General features: G+C 37.8%; 1 protein-coding gene across 1 annotated transcript in view; it reads left to right on the plus strand.

Moving 5' to 3' along the window:
- Positions 1-9,500: 9,500 nt before the first annotated feature.
- The window catches only part of colec10 (collectin sub-family member 10 (C-type lectin)), a 10,718-nt gene continuing 2,129 nt past the window's right edge, over positions 9,501-18,089 (plus strand). Inside the window, exons 1-3 of the mRNA XM_019256931.2 lie at positions 9,501-9,776; positions 12,749-12,820; positions 16,694-16,765. Of these exons, the coding sequence (XP_019112476.1) occupies positions 9,677-9,776; positions 12,749-12,820; positions 16,694-16,765 (244 nt within the window). The 5' untranslated portion in view covers positions 9,501-9,676. The remainder of the gene's footprint in view (positions 9,777-12,748; positions 12,821-16,693; positions 16,766-18,089) is intronic.

An 18,089-nucleotide genomic window follows, 5' to 3' on the forward strand; every position in this document is an offset into this window, starting at 1 on the left:
TGTTAGACAGCAGGTGCATTTTAACTTGAGAATCATCATACTGTCTAGTAAAATAAAAACAACAAAATAAATTCTTAAAAAAATAATAATGATCTTTGGAACACCATATTAAAATTGGCTGCTTTCACAGAGGTGCATACGCCTAAATAATAATGATCAGACTACTACTGAGCAAACACATAGTCCATTTTCTACTAGAGTAAAGTTTAATGTAGGACTTACAGTACTTGTAACAAAGTACATTGTGCTATTACTACTTTTACTTTAGACCTCAGTTCATCTTCCACCACCGCTGTTTACAGACAAGACCGACTCAAGATGCAAACTCAAAGGTGAGCTCAGGTCACCTTGTAGTTAGACTGTCAGAAGTAGTTATATATATATGTGTGTCTATGTGTGTGTCTGTATGTGTGTGAGAGACATGAATGTTGAAATCAGTCATTCAGCCACTCTCCAAAGACTCAGCATGAGACAAACAGGCCATACTGCCAAGACACTGATGTCGAAGACCGGGAAGCTTTTAAACTGCAACCAAACCACTTTCATAGCGTGTTCAAGGGAGGAAGGGGAATTCTCCAAAAGACTAAGTTGTCCACAGTGACATAAAAGTACCATTAAAGGTTTTCCATCTTCTTATTTTCTGTTTATTCCATCAAAATGTACGTGGGCTGTGTTTAATGGACTGTTAAAATGACCAAAATAACTAAATGGATGAATCAAGAAGCGTTATAATAAATAGATATTCCTTGTGCTAATCAATAATTAGACTTGAAAAAAATGCAAATAAAAATTCCTAAACAATCTTGCATATATATTTTTAGAACAACTTAAGCTGCAAGTATATGCCCACACACGACACTCTGACAAGGATGAAAGACACAGTTTGTTCTCTTAATAACTTTGTCCAACAACTGACAAGGTGATTAGTGTCAAAATCTGTCTCTGTCTCTGGCAGCCGGCTTTGTCTGGTGTGAGTACTAAAGTACAAAATGTTAAGTAAACATCAGCGGTTAGCAAGATCCTAAAAGTGAGAACAGGTCTACATTCAGGCATATAGAGGTTTACATAAAAAAAAGCAACACAACTCTAAGCCATCAGTATCACACAGTGATGAACAATTAAAGAGGTACAGTTTTAAATGGTGATCTTGCAGGTTACAGTATAGAAATGATTGATATATTCATTTATATAGATACTATTTTCACATCACAAAACTCAAATAAGTCAAGGCACTGCAGTAAACTCATGATAAATACACATACGTGTATTTGTAGACATGCATGTAATTTAGATAATTGTGGATCTAATTGCTTTAGTTTTGTCTGTATTTGCTGAACATTAAGGTTTTGAACGATTCAGCACAATGGGATGTGTGTTTGATTTATGTTGATTCCCCAGTTGTTATGCAGAGGTTATTTCCTAATTTTTAGGTGTAGTTCAGACACACACATAGGAGGAATTTAAGCTTAAGTCAATCATGGAGGACAGGAAGGATTTTTAATATTGAAGTGCAACCACAGGTCTGGATGAGGTATACTATAAAAACAGTGTGACATCCAAAGCTGTAAGGTGGAGTCGTGAGAAATGGTGAAGTGGTTTTCTCAACACCCATCTGACTCATATTATTTGCCAGCTACTTGCACACGACAATTTGCGGCTTACAGCTCCCTATCTAATGCAACATTTCACTGAGAGTGTGATAAAGGCGTTTGCGCAATCCATCTTCACCGAAAATAGTGCCTTAAATCCTGAGAGGTTACATTACGAGGGGTTTGTAATCTCAGAGAGCTCAGAATTTGATTAAAAGATTTCTAAATTTCTTATAAGGATAAATGTAGTTATGTCTGTGTGAGTTGATAGTATTAGACAGTATTGCAACACTGTTGTTGTTTGCTGTTGTCAAGGAGGAGAAAATGATCTGATACGTTTAATTTATTACTGGAATAGGGTCTTATGTTGGCAGTGCCTCCACGGTGTCTTCAAAATTAATTTTCCTCAAAATAATTATGGAATAATTTGTATTGCACAGCTATTTTTAGTTCTTGAAGTAGACTAGCTGGCTTTTCTGATCAAAAACACAGGACTCCAAAGATGTTAAATCACAGTAATTATTCAAATAATCACAGTTTTAAGTTGTACTAAGGCCGGTGAAAACAAAGCCAGTGACTTCAGTTCCAGGTCTTATGGCACAAAGATAATAATGATGGTGGTTTAGTTTATCACTCTGTACTGCACGTGTGAGACAGTGAGTGTGTTTATCTCCACCTATGATTGTCTGTCTCCAATATATTTATCTGTCTGTCTACCTGTATGTCTGCGTCTGGTCTGCCAAGTCTGTCTGTCTACAACGAATGTGCATTATCGGTCTCATATTAATCTCCTTTTTACCAATAAACACCAAACGACACATAGAGTGGTGTCCGCCAACTCCCTTCTAAAAATGAATGTTGCAAGAAACTGACATTTATAGGGTTCAGGGAAGCTGATCAAACTTCCCCCGGGGACTTTCTCCGGGAAACTGTGGCTCAAACAATGCAAATGACAGCAAATCAGCCCTCACATCAGTACAGCATGCTACAATGATTTTAACAACAAATTACTCACACGTTTGCACGCAGCACATTTATCTACTGACAAAATTACTGACAACATCTGGAATTAATATACTATGAAAGTGTTTGGTAAAGAGATAAGTAACATATATAATATATACACACATATGATTAAACATAGCAATAAAACAAGACTATGTTCTCTAAATATGACAAGGCACTAGTATAGTACTAATACTGCTGCTGCTGTTTATAATTTTCCGTGAGTGTAAATGTTTTGTACAGAGGGTAAAAATGCGTCCAGAAACTTGGTTTGATCAAGTGCCATGGAGTGAAATACTGAAGAGAAATGCAGATATCTAGATGGATATAAAGATTTGTTAAGCAAACAAAGCTTCTTTAGCGGGATCTGCAGATTTGATTTTAAAGAACTTGACCAAAAAGTATGTTTTTAAAAAAAATTAGAATTCAATATATAAACAGCTTGTTTTTCTTTCCTTCATTTGATTGCTGGTTAACATTTTACTACTCTGACAACAAAGCTGACATTTGATATACTGAAGTGGGTCTGTTCAACATGGTGCCATCAGATATTATGGCATGAGCACAAAATGGAAAATATTTATTATTGAACTGTGGCCTTGATGTAACTATATTTGAATATGTCACTGGAATTTTACCTGTGTGCCATGTAGATGACAAACAGGTGTAAGGATGGTTACCAGTTAAAACAACTTTGGTTGAGGTTAGGATTTGTTTAAACCAATAAAATTTAAGTTGAGGTTTAGCAACAAAACTGTTTATTTTAGGTTGTGGAAAGTCATTGGCCATGATTAAATAAGACAAACTTTTTCCTAAAAATGAAAACTTCTTGCAGTAAAATACTTCCTGGAAGAGCTGGGTATTGAACCAAAGTCGGCAGACTTAAGGCAGATGTAAACACTCATTCATCACTCCAACCACAATACCATTACTTTCCATCATACTGTTTCCATGTCAAACAAATGGCTGATTTTGTTGAAGAATAAAATTATATTTTCATGAGGGGAGAAATGTGACTGTCGGCTTTCATGCAGGTACCACATATTTGTTTTTTTAAAGATATAATTTCTGAAAATTTTAGATGACCCGGCTTGTCTATATCAATGCTGAAGAGACAAGAGCCTGGACCAACATACTGTAGGTCAAAACCTGTGTCAACACAGTGTCAGAGCGAAATTTGCGGTAATATAGATTTGTTACCTGTTTTATCTTAGCAGAAGCAAAACTTAAATTTGTTTCGGGATTTCATTTAATTTTTTTCTGAAATTATTGAATTTGGACAACTGCCTGTGCGATCATTTTTCTATGTGTAACCAGTCTCAACCAATCTGGCATTTTCTTGGGTTTACAATTTATTTAAACAAGGCCTGGATTCAGAACTCATTCTACAGGTCAGATGAAATTGGCAAATAACAATCATCATAAATCCTTACACCATATTTCCTAAATGGATAGCATCCCGGTAAATTCTAACTGCTTTATTTCAGGTCAACTATGCAGAGACATAAGTGTGCCTGATAATTCACCTGAGACTGGATGAAATAAACTGACTTTACTACACCTCAATGGATCTGCAATCATCCAACAGTCGATCAACAATTCCTTTGACTTTATTGTCCTACTTGACCTTAGAGAGATGAGTTCCTCTGCCTCCTCTTCCTGTTCTGCTACAGGTTTTCATGTTCTTTGATGGTCCTCACTAAAGGATGCAGTTTTTCTGCCAGAAAAGAACCACATCACAAATCAAATACTTTATAGTTGTTCCAAATGGCAACACTCAAAGGCGGAGTGAAAACCTGGAAGTCATAGAGAGGGTGGAGACATAATATTGTTTACATATGGAGATAGTGGCACACATTTCTAGAGAATCTCTGGAAGGTGTTCATAGTATTGCAACCAGTTGTTTATGTGAAAAGTGATGGATTAGTTGTGTAATTAATGAAAAAAAAGAGCTAGAGAGAAAAGTTCAAACCCTGGCTCTTTTTTCACCTCGCTATGGCCTGAAGTGGGTGTGAATGTCAGATTGACAGTTTTGGAAGTTACAGAAATTGCCACACAGTGCACTTATGTATCTAATTATTTTCCAGCACCCATAGATCTTTCATACAACAAAATGTGGCATCATGCCTTGTGTAATTGTAAGCATGTACTACATGGGCAGCATAGTTCTTAGATTGTTTTCTTGTTTTCCTAAAGAGCACTTGTAATAATGTAATTTAGCCTCTCTGCAGAGTTGCGTTGTGGGTGGTGTGCAGTTGTCAGCGAATGAGTTGTTGTAGAGACTACTGTCAAATACCGACCCTGATCATGGGTTGAAGCCTCTTCCCAGATTTATTATTCGGGTAAAATTGCACAGAATGTGAAGCGATCCACCACTAGCACATACTCATGACCTTTTGCTTTGCTCCATGTGCGGCTGATCAGCTGAAACAAGTTTAAAAGGTGGACTGGTCCTCATGCTACACACTGTTTTTTTCTGGGGGACCTGTAGATGTTTTTGCTTAATGCAAGCACATTTTTTTCACGACATGTGCTTTCAGTTTGTCCCCAGAATACCAAAGAACTCATTCATCTATCTGGGTAATAGACTGTAAATCCTCAGGGTGTACCCTGCCTCTATCTATCTATCTATCTATCTATCTATCTATCTATCTATCTATTGTTGGCCATCATGGGCAAACTTCAACCAATCGGATCAACAAACTATATAATGCAGTCATTATATAGTCGTTATTATCATTATATAACTCTTACTGAAGCCAGTTGGAAAAGGGATGGAAACTTTTCCATCAGGGAAATCCTTCAGTGCCGTTTTTTTGTTTCTTTTTAAATGAAGAAGTACTCTCCAGTTGTGATGATGATCGCAGGATCTATGCTAACCTCTTGAACAGCCACTATTGTTGTTTCACGTACATGACACACAGTTAGCATTAAAACATACCTGTAGATCATGTTGTAGCCGCTGGCAGTTCCTCATATGATGCAGATTGGTCCGCAACCACTCTGTTCCGACACAAATACGTAGCTTAAAGCCTGGCAAAATGGATTCTGGTGTGATCTTGTGATGCCTCACAAGGTTAGCAGTTCACGGCAACACTGGGCAGACATGAACTGTAGACAGCAATTATTGTTTGCTGATTTAACAATCTTTCGTGTTGGAGTATGGTTTCTTTTATTTGTTTTTTAATGAAATCACAATGAGTAAAAAAGGGGAAGTCATCATGTGGGAGGAGTGTTTCATGGGAAAAGACAAAGAGACGAGTGGGAAGTGAATGTGTTGTTCTGCTGACCACACTGAGAGGGTCTTTCCACAACTGGTTAGTACAATAGAGAGTTTGGTGCGTCAGGCTGGTCTAAGGCATACATATGAATCAATAAGTTTGAGTTTATTTACTGTTTTGGCTTAAATTCTGATTTGTTCTCTAAGGTAAAAAAAAAAGAAGGTCCAGGTACAATCTTTAAAATGTAGTATTAGCTTCCTTTTCAGTTTTCCAGCTAAGCTAAATTTGGCCCTTGCGGGTGTCTGGATGAACTTCATAGAATACTTTATTGATTCCTCATGAGGAAATTATTTTTTCAGGTTTTTACATATATTGGCCTGAGAGTACCTTGCTCAAGGGCACATCGCAATGCCCAGGAGGTGAACTGGCACCTCTCCACCATTCCTCCCCTCCACACTTTGGTCCATGCTGGACTTGAACCTGCCGCCCTCCGGTTCCCAAGCCAAGTCCCTATGGACACATCACCATGCTGCAGGCCATCGTCTTATTAGGAAAGAAATTAGCCGTTGCAAGAAAATACCCTGTGGTAAATGCATTACTATAAATACTAACTGTAGTTACCCTCAATTCAATTTTCAGTATTACCCCAGTATATTGCTGTCAACAGCAACTACTACATGTCAGTGTTTTAAATGTGGAATATCAGTTTTTGTATCAAACCAGAGAGCACTACTGATTACCGAGACCACCAGTGTTTATGGTTCACTGCTCAGGATGTTGCCACAGCACGCAGGAGATGAAGTACTCGAGAAAACTGAAACATGACTTTAATTGATTCCTGGTGACAATCATGCAATGCTCGTAAAAATCATCTGACTCACTTCCTCAGAAAAGTGAAATCATAAAAATAAAGAAACACATCGTGTGTGACTTTGACTGTCATCACTGTTTGTTTCCTGCCTTGATGCTTTTCCAATAAGGGCTTTGTCTGCTCAGAGCCCTGGTAAATACCAGGAAACACAGACAGAGGGCCAATTATGACATTCAGTGTTCTACAGTATATTAATGTGGTTCAGAGCAGAGGTTAGGTAAACATTTTATATGCTGAAGTTGTTGTTGACGGATTTGTCACTGTGGGCAGTTTATGCTGCTTCTGCTGTTTTAAAATACAGATGGTACTCTGAGTGTTGTAAATGGGGTTTTTAGGCAACAGAGAAAACGGGGTTGTTTTGTGGTGCGGTTACCACAATGGAGTCAACCCTCAATCCAGGAGTGTGAATCACTTTCTTAATTAGAGAATGCAATCCAAACCACATGTAAACAATTAGCCTTTAGGATAGCAGGGTTATTCCTATGTGTGTGTGTGTGTGTGTGTGTGTGTGTATTTGTGTATGTGGTGTGGATACAGAGTAAAAATGCTGCAGTAATGCTGCACTATTTCCAGACCTCGACTGAAACAGTGTAACGTGAAAGGATGATTAATAACTTATGGTACAAACACACAATCTTGCTCTTTTTATGATCTTTGTATTCATTAGTAGTTATTTAACCATTATCTACAGGGTAGGCTGACTGACATGCTCTTTTTCAACAATGTCCTTTTAACATCTATCCATGTTCTGCTGCTTATCCAGTATCGGGTCGCAGTGGCAGCAGGCTAAGCCAGGGGCGCCCAGTCCTCTCCCCATTGACATTTTCCAGCTTCTACACAGGCGCTCCAAAACCAAATAAGCTATATAATTTCTCCAGCATGTTCTGGGTCTACCCCCGGGGTCTCCTACCAGTTGGATGCGGCAGAAAATCTGCAAAGGAATGCCCATGAGGCATCCTGATCAGACGCCTGAACCTCCTCAACTGGCTCCTTTTTGTACATGAACACGCAGCAGTTCTACTCCTTTTTTTACAATGTTGGCCACATAAATGCATGCTGTTGGTACTGGTTACTTTTTTTTCAACTGTAATTGAACAAGCCACACCAGCTAGCCAGTTATTGTCAGCAAAACCAAAGGCCAGAACCATAAAAGAGCTCTAGTACCAAAATACACTGCTCTCAAAAGCAACAAATTCCTCAGTAGGAATGATATAAACTTCGAAGCTTGGAACAAACAGTGGGAGAGTGTGAAATATTTTTAAGCATATGTGTGCGGTTTAAAATCTTTTTCAAAGATAACCCAACAGAAACAAACAACAATCAGCAACAAGAATTGATTATTGATTTGATGTGTAACAGGCCTACTGCATATATTATTACATGTATGCAGTATGTACCTTTGAAAAACGCAGTGCTTGCTGCAGTTGAAATAAGTTGTAACTCATCTTAAGCAGAAAAATGTGTTGTACTTCAAAGATTTTTGCCTGTAAATACAAACGACATTAAGATGGGCCAACCACAATGAAAGCAACAAACCATTTAACTCATCTCCTCAAAATGGCTGCTTTTCAAAGTGACAACTAATCCTGCCCCTCAGGGAATAATAGCTGATGTCTATTTAACATAAAGTTGTTGTTTTTTTTTTCGAATAATAGTCTTTTGATAACATCAGCCCCTCCCTGTACTCCAAACAGCAGAGCCCCCAATGACATGCCTTACTGATGGAGAGCTTAAGACATCCCAGGAAGCATAACTCTTGAATAAGGAAATCCTTATTTGTGCCAAGGCATTGTGGCTCCAACCACACTCTCTTCTTTACTTGCTATCCCTCTTTGTTCCTTGCTCTGTCTCCTGTCTTTCTGTGTCTTCTTCTGTAATTATCCTTAATTTCTTCTCACTATCTCACCCTGTTTGTGACTCTCTTTCTGTCTCTTTTCTAATTTGCTGCCACCCACCCTACTTTCCTTTCTCTCTGTGTCCCCGAGGCCTCGAAACCCTCTAATCCCTGCATGTTTTCACCACATAGTGACAAACCAGAGGATGCAATTATGCAAGAATCTTTGTGTGTTCATGCATTTCTGTTTTTGTGCATGGACATTTTTTGCGCCTTGCGTATTTATGGGTATGTCTTTGTGTGCATGTACATGATATACAGCACATCTTTGTGTTTGTTCCTGTGTATGTGTGAGTGTGCATGTCTAAGTGCACACCTCTCCCATCTCCCAAAATGGTTTGTGGTCTGAAGGGTGGGAGGAAGAGTAATAGACAAGCAGAGGAGGAGGAGAGAAGAAAAAATGTGTGGGCCAAGAGGTGTTATTCCCTTGCTGTTGATAAGAAAACATCCCAGTTGCTTTGATCTCAAACATCTATCATCTATTAACATTAATCAGATGCAATTTTACATTATAAACATGTTATGTGTAATGCTTTTTAAGCTCTTGTTTACTGGAAACATTTGAGGGCACTTCATGCGTTTTCATAAAACACACTTCCGTGACAAGGAATACCATTCATACAAGTCAAAATACTGTTTTACAGTACATGAAAATGATTTAAAATAATAAATAAAATAAAAAAAATACATTACACTGTATTTGTATAATACTGCTTTTCTTTGTATCTATCTGACTTATGGTATGAACTCTTACCAAGGAGCAAGACATAGGAATGCAGTACCCTGTTAAATGTTGCTTGACAATATGACAAATAACTGATAAGACACTATAAACAAGTGTGTGTGAGTATGAGAGAGTGATTGCATAAAGAAGTGTGTCTGTGTGTTCTATAAACAACAGCACAGCTCTGTTTCGACCCTCTCTGCAGCATGTTTGCTCATTAATGCTGCACTGATCCTCTGGTCTTACGGTTAAAACTGTCAGTAGGTGCAAACTGGTACATGCGATACTTTATACAGTCAGTACTTTGGAGCAAGTGACGATCTGCACATCTAAAGATCAGGATCTTCTTTGGTGGTCAGGGATGACTGGCAGATGATGGGACTGTTGGTGCTCTGTGTTTTTGCAGCTGTGTTAAACTACATTTCTGCCTCTACAGAAGTCTGCACCAATACCCTCCTACCTGGAGCTAAAGGTAACGCATGCCCCATATGAGTCTGCCTGTGTGTCTCTGTGTGTTTTGTTTTGTTTCTGCACTTAAACATTTTGTTGACAATCCTATAATTCGTAAAGCAAAAAATATAAAATGTTAAAAAACAATAATAATCAGGTTTGTAAAGATTTTCTCCTACAAAGCAAAACTCTCTGACATGAACAGATTTAAAGATTGTACTTGTTTGGAAGGACCAATAAATATGTAAATATACTATTCGCTATACATACTTATCTTCTGTTTGGGCTCTTGTGTGCTCACAATCTCCACTCTTATTTGTTTATCGTGTTGGAGATAAGTTTATGACCTTGTAGTAAATGTATTGTATTGCACTATGTTCTCACAGTGGAAATGCCAATACATATATGAGTCAAATAAAAAAAAGTCTTAGTGGAAAATTCAAGGAAACACCCAAAATATGCTTCAGGGTTTACAGAACTGATGATAAAGGTACCAAGCATGTAATGTCCTGTAGTTTATTAGCTAGCAGTCTGCTACCCCATAGTCTTTGGGAGGGAAAGCCTCTCCGTGTGTGTTTTCCATTTTACAACATCCAGTAGCTCGTTCCCCTGCTGATTCAGACAGACAGACCTAATAAAATACAGTTAAGCTACCCACTTTTTCAGCTCCATTCACACTAGTGAAAAACATGTCTTTTAGCTCTGGTGTAAAGAAAAAAAGAAAAAAAAAAGATAGAGCTGTTACTTCAGGTGTATCGACAGAAAAATATATGTAAGCTTGAGTCTCTGTTTTTAACTAGCGAGTCACGTGAAGAGGCCGCATCATACATACACACAATAGTAAGTGAGGACACATTTTGTCAGCTTTCCACAGAATTTTCTGTACAAGTAAGAAAGTCCCATTGTGACATTGCATATTTAGACAGCTGCTGCTAAACTGAAGTGATTATTTGAACAAGACGCATCCCAGATACGACTGACCGGAGTCAGTCAGAGTGTGTAAAGCTCACGTCTGCGTTTTCGAGTGGGTGTCGGACGTGCATTTTTCTGTGTGTTTCATAGGCTGAAAAATGTGCACGAAACTGTTCTTATTTATTTGAACTTTTCAACACACACACTTTTATTGCATTTACTGGTACTTTGACTTCAGCATTTTTAAATAGATTTACTGGCATTTTTTCTTTTATTATTGAGGCGTAAGAAAAACACTCGTCACATGCCATGCCATGAATTCACTTATACTCTTTTGTGTCACAAGGTATGATCCTATTGCTTACTGACGTGTTAAATTACTGCCAGACTATACCGTATTTGGCATTGGAAATCTCTCTGTAATTTGACACCTTAATCACACAAGTGAGGCATGTTAGTAATTTCACGGTGCATGGTTTCATTTCAGTAGTCCAGAAAAGGAAATAATGTTATGCAGGCAAAAATACTTGAAATTGCAGTGATTTAGGTTACTTACAATGGCCTACACTGTTTGCAGAACTGAATAATCAGTTTTCCTAAGTACTCCTCCAGGCTAATAGAGGGGTTTGTTACAATCCTTCATTTCAAAGTCCAGTCCTTGAAAAGATATAAAGTGCTGTTGGCATCAACAAATAGGGCAGAATTGTAGTAAACTCTGAAAGCCTTTCAAGATCTCTTGCCTGGAGCTTTCTGAGCAGTGGAACCACCAGAGATATTTCTCCTACACTTTATTTGTGCATTTAACGATGTTAGGCTCAGAGTGCATGCCCATCTTGACTCCATTTCTCTTAAGTAAGAAAGTCAAAAATCTAGTCTCAGTTTTAACAGCCGTATCAAGGCATCAGCCTAGTATCATAAATAGCATAAAATACAGCAAGACTTCAAGGATACATGTCTAAACAGGATTTAGAAATCCATGCTTTCTCAAGTAGGTTAGAGTACTATAATGATCTTATTTTCATGTCTCTCCAAGAAAGTACTATGGCAGTTTCAGCTCATTTAACTCTGCTAGAGTTCTCACAGAGACTATGAAAGCTGAATGCCAACTCTCTGATCTCTGTACTGGCTACCAGTCACAGAATTGACTTTAAGTTACTCCTAGTTGTCTATAAATCACCAAATGGTTTAGCGCCAAAGTACATTTCTCAATTCCCTCTGCCCTCTAGGCCACTTAGGTCATCTGGAAAAGGACTGTTAACTGTTCCTAGAAAAAAACAAAAAAAAAACATAGTGAAGCTGGATTTGGATATCGCAGATTTGTCTGTTTGAAAAACAGAAGAACTTTTGTGTTCCCTAGTGCCTTTAATTGAAACTTACACCGTGCGAGACTTGCAGCTTTACAAATAGCCTTTTATCTGTCTTTCTACACTTAAACTTCCTTGAATTGCCTTTGTGTTATATGCTATAAAAATAAAGTTGCCTTTCCTTGCGTCACTAATACTTAAAAGTGTGTAGGACTTAGGGTAATAAGAGTCATGTTTTTGTTACCTTAAAATTATTCTTTTATATCTACAGACTCTGCGGGTCCTCTTCCAGCATGCTGAAACTCTAGCCGGCTGGCCCTATGTACGGCCTTTTCACCTTTCTCATGTGTTTTGTGGTCAGTGTATTTTCTACTTCAAACTAGGAACAAGAGGGTGAGGCAACACGGTTGCAATCCACTATATTAAAATGAAAATTGTATTAATAAGCATCCATATTTGACTCCACATTTGATTCAAACTTAACTTAGGGCTTGTACCCAATCCCACAAAAGGACCTGCACTGAATCTGGTACACAAACATTCATTCACCCAAGCACTGGGCTGTTGTACTTCTTGGCCGGCTGTTAGTTTTGATAATTTATCATCATCCTGTGATGGTTTTCATCCATGCCAGCAGTGAGTGGGAATGCAGATTTAACCCAGGGCACATTGGGAAAGCTAGCCAGTTGTTATACTGCAGCTTCCTGAATAGACATGGGAAACATGCTTTGCTTATGCAAATAAAATCACTCTTCATTTTGTCTTTTTTTAAATCTAGGTGACCAAGGTGAGATTGGAGAGGAGGGGGCTCAGGGAAAACTCGGGAAGGATGGACCACCAGGACTTCCAGGTATCCAGCATTTATCTATCTATTATATACACTGTATATGGTGGGGGGAAAGGGTATAGTTATAGGAATGTGGACAGAAACATATAAGATACTTCATTGTTAAAAGAGTGATGATTTAACATTACAGTCCTATAATATGTTTTTATTCTTCCTTTTCAAAGTCTGGTGCCTACATTGATGCAACTTGACTTGTAGTTATTAGGTTTTATGCAACTTTTCTCACAACTTTATTATTCTCCAAGACCTAACAGACTTTGATATACAAAGATGATCATGTTCTCCTTTAAGGCCAGCATTATAGTCCAGAAAAAATAAAGTTTAGTTTGTTATCAGACTGCGGTTGAAGATGATTCATTGAACAAATATTAGTGTCATCACAATAACTCCAGTTTGTTTTACCTAGTGTGGCAACTAGTTGGATGACTTTGTGAGTCACAGTAAAATCGGATAACTTCAAATCCAATGAATGGAACTGAAAATATGTGATCAACAACAGTTGTAGGTGACTGTGCATTGCTTGATGTTTACTTAGGTTGTACTAAACTTTGCAAAGTTCAGCTGATGAATATGCACTGTACTGACTGTAGCCAAACACAATGCTCATTTTTTGTATTCTGTCACTCAAGTCATTCAGTCTCATTATTCAGTCCTCAAGCATTATTTTTCTTTTGAAAAAAATCTGCCAGTCAAAGGAGATAATTCCACTTTGTTCTGGTACATTTTCCCCTGGTTCAAGAATTTTAAAGAAATAATCTTGAATTTCAAAACAACACTGGTTGTTGCACAGCATTATCCTATTGGTACAAAGTCTACTTTGTCCTAATACAAAACAGAAGAAAAATGGCCTACCTCCGCTTCCATGTTTATTAGCATGCTTGCAACATGTGAAACAGGGGAAAAAGGACAACTAAAAGTGGAAATAAAACCCAGCAAAAGTAATGGGTGGGAAGGCCTCGTGTCTATTTTGCACAGAAGCATAAAGTCTGACTTCACCCGTCTGTAATTCAAAAATATAATTTAACATGCTGCTGTAACCTGGACAAACAACCACATCTTACTTTGAGCTGCCAGACAGCCTGCATGACTTTGCCCTGGCAGTAGTTTTTGCTCTTTCCTGCTCTAGACAGCTTGCTTTCCTTTGCTGTGGGTAGATACAGAGGCTTGCTTTGCTTTGTGACAGACAGATAGACAGACAGACAGACAGACAGACAGACAGACAGACAGACAGACAGACCTAAACTGCTGTGTTTCTGTGGAGGAAGCAGACGTGTTAATTGCTGCTGAGGAAAGGAGTGGCGTCCCACTCCGTTATACGGTATTTGTTCCAACTGGGCTGGTAGACTAGCTGGCCAACCAAACAGCCATATCATATACACAGATGTGTGCACACGCACACACACACACACACACATTGAGACATACATACATACAAAACACAAGGAGGCAGATATACATGCACAGCAACATAAAAACACAGTACTGTACATAATTGTGCATACACGCACACACACTGGTTCCTGGCTGCTCTCTTGCTCTCTGCAGATGTTTGTTTTATTATATAACTTCACACAGAGGTCGTACACACACACATACATGCACACACTTTGCAAAAACAAACACACACTTCTCTCATCAGACTGTCTGAGAGACAAATGCCAGGTATGATTGAGTGCTTTTCCAAAAGTGTAAAGAAGGAAGAAAGTATACGTATGAACCTTTTTTCAACTTTTCGACTGCGGATATTTTTCAGCAGTATAGCGAACCCAATCATTATGGTTTTTCTGTGTGTATGCGTACTGTAGGAATGAACGCATGTTCCTATGATGACTTTGTAAGTAAGTCAACAGCTCAACAGATGACGCATGTATTCCCTGTCTTAATTTAAGCCTTTTTACAGGAAACAGTTGCTTAATTTTGGAATGTTAAAAGGAAATACATGACCGAGAATGCTCTGGTGGGCTACAAAAACAATTTGTTGCTTCATTGAGGTCAACAAACACATTTTTTAATTGAGCTTTACTTGAATATTTTAGTGTTACAGAAAGTAGACTTTTATGTAATGTTATGTAATGTTAATCTTATGAAGAACCTATTTACAACAGATGGAAAATGTGACTTCATTTCACATGATCCAGCTCTCTTCCTCTGTTAACTAAGCTCCAAAAAGTAGAAATACCAGTATTCATTTTTGTCCATTATGTTTGAGCAAACAGTGTGTATTTAACGATCTGATCCACTCTCTGCTTAGCATTTTAATCTCTTGCATTTTTTGCTACATTCAGCCTTTCTGTCTGTGGAAAGCTGCATGACTGTTTTTGAAATAGCTTAAGGTTGTTTGAAATGTGTCTTTGGCTGTGCAATTAAAGTGAAAAATGTCGCCTCCGCCTCATTATCCTCCAGCAGCTGGAGATTTCAGACGTTAAACCAGTTGGAGGGGTTTGCCATTATAAAGAGTGACTGTAGTGATAGGAAGGACTGTTATCTGGACGTTTAGATAGACGGTTAAACTGGTAAGCATAAGCACTGGGAAAACAACATTAATCAACTTTTATAGACACTGAAGGAATAACAAGAGACCGACAGATTAAATTTCTTCATATAGCAAAAAGTAAACATTCATAATGACTGTTCACACTCGGTTCTCAGGTCAGTATTGTCAAAATATTTACTTAGTGATGCTGCTTCTCAGGCATTCATGATAAAAATTACGCAAAAATTGCCCATAGATTATAATGAAGTAGTGACATTTCCCATAGGCCAGAGCTTTACAGAATCTACCAGACCTCACACAATCCATAAGACCTCACACCTTTCGCCAACACTTCTCACAAATCATCAAGTAGAAAATCAACATTAGAAAGTGGGAAACAGGAAATAGTGAATAGCTGGCTGCGCGTATGTGTGTGTGTGTGTGGCAAATCCCTTTAATACCAATAGGCCTCTCCAATGCGTCACTTAGTATTTCAAATGCCATCAATTTCCAGTTGAATAGTTTCCTGAGGAAATACTCATTCAAGTGTTGGCAGAAGGCCTCAGTCTGTTCTGTAGTTTTCCCATATTCACACACACCCACACACACACACACATGCTCAATATCTCTCTCTCCCACATTCTGATATTTTCTGTCCTCCTATACTTTCAATGAAACATCCAAAATCCTGCGTGTTCTCTCATACCATGCCAGGATTGTGGAGTATTCAGATTACAGTGAAGGACTATTACATGACTGTAACTGTTACAGTCATTGCAATGACAACAAATCAGAACAAATATGTTAATAAGTAATCACTACTGATGCTTATAAATTAAATAAGTCAACTTAAATCATGAACTTTATTGATTACATAGAACACACACATAAAATCACATTCCATGTTCCAGTTTGACTAATATATCCTGCAAGACTGCACACATTCTCTGGGACTATATTATTTTCTCAAAAAGCCTATCAAAACAAAGTACTTTAGTTACTCCCCAAAATAAATCAGCATTTTTTCCTATAATTTATTTACTGGCATACTAATAATGAGAACAACAACATCAATTTAAAAGCCAAACTATGCAGTGATTGTTGGAAAAATACCTCAGGGCTCACAGAGATAATCTCTAAAGGATGAGATGGGACAATGCAATTATATTGATCAGGCTTGAAAACAAACAAAATAATCAGAAAAACAAAAGAAAAATGATGAAAACTATGAAAATCAGTCACAATTATAAGAATATGACAGACTTGAATGGATCTTCAAAAACAATACCATATTTACTTTCTGGAAAATGTTGTGCACTATCTCTGTATATTATGTTGGATTGGAAAGTCAGAATTACAAACTGAGATGATTTCTTAAATTTCAAATATGTCTTCTTGCCCAGGAGTGCCAGGAGAGACAGGACTTAAAGGAGCGGTGGGCCACACAGGAAAGATGGGACCAAGTGGAGACAAAGGTATAACAAAGGAAATCACTCATTTAAATCCAAAGTTCATGTTTCGGTATAGTTTTAATGTAAATACTGCCTCTGTCTCTGTAATCTTCCCTCTTTCTCAATGTCTCTGTCTGATCCAATTAATCCTGTACTGCAGTGTAAACAGAAGCCTAATCAGTTTTTCAAGCATTGTTAATTTGAATATATATCATATGCAGTACAGTACACAGCAATCAAATGAGAGAGCGCACTGGAGGGAAAGATACCAGTTGTCCTTTAAAACAAGGCATCTCCAAAATGGGAGAAAGTAAGTTGAACTTGCTGCTGTGAGGTTCTGCTGGACCTTAATGATTTTATTATTGCTTAAAAGGAGAAATATAGTTTTCCTGAGATCCTCCCAACCAAAGTTTGGACAGCTGCCCATAACCACAGACTAAAAACATTAAAAGAAGTAGAATGGATATGTCTACACAAATCAGCAAGCCTAATTAGTCCCAAGACTAATAAACACAAGGGGGATTTACTTTACGCCAATGGCAATTTTCCTTGAAAACTACGTATTTGTCCCCATTTCTTTTATGTTTTAAGTTATCACATCCAAAGATAGAAGAAAACATAATCCTACAGTATGATCTAATGCAGTTGCTTTGCCCAGGGTAGCTATAATAATTTCTATTTTTGTTTTTATTTTTATGAGCAACCATGTTCCCCTGCTTCTCTTGACATTGAGACTTTTCTCAGTATTCATTAGGTTTAATACACTTACAGGAAAGTGGCTGTGCATCAGCCATCTCAGGCAAAGGAGTGAGGTCACACGTTTGGATTTTCTGTGGCTCATAAAACACCTGGGGGAAAAACACATTTTCAGAGCAAATGTCAGCGTTAGTAGAATCTCAAACTAAAACTCAGTTATGCTTTACAGCATTTTTAACATAATACAAAAAATAGTGTTAACGTCCATGTCTACATTGGTAAAATTGGTGTTCATTGAAGATACATATAGGATTTTTATGATACATGAGGCAGTATGCTGTGCATCTATTATATTTTTATCCTTATGTCTTTTTATTAGTAGTAGTATGTACAGTAGTTTATATGGTATAGCATTAGTAGAGTATGACTAGACCTTGCATTTTACTTGGGCTACAGACCAACTGTCCTGACTATAAAACTGTGTATGGAAAACCATCCAACTAACTACAGCAGAACTGTTTGGGGGGGGTTGTACCCCAGATGCAACACTGCAGTGCATAGCTGGTAGCATTTTCATTTAATAATCCATTGAGCTTTCAGATTTCTTGTGCTCAAACTGTCGCTGCAAAAAAAAAAAAAAAAAAAAAAAAAA

The sequence above is a fragment of the Larimichthys crocea genome, chromosome XIII, assembly GCF_000972845.2.
Source record: "Larimichthys crocea isolate SSNF chromosome XIII, L_crocea_2.0, whole genome shotgun sequence".
NCBI classification, from domain to species: domain Eukaryota; kingdom Metazoa; phylum Chordata; class Actinopteri; family Sciaenidae; genus Larimichthys; species Larimichthys crocea.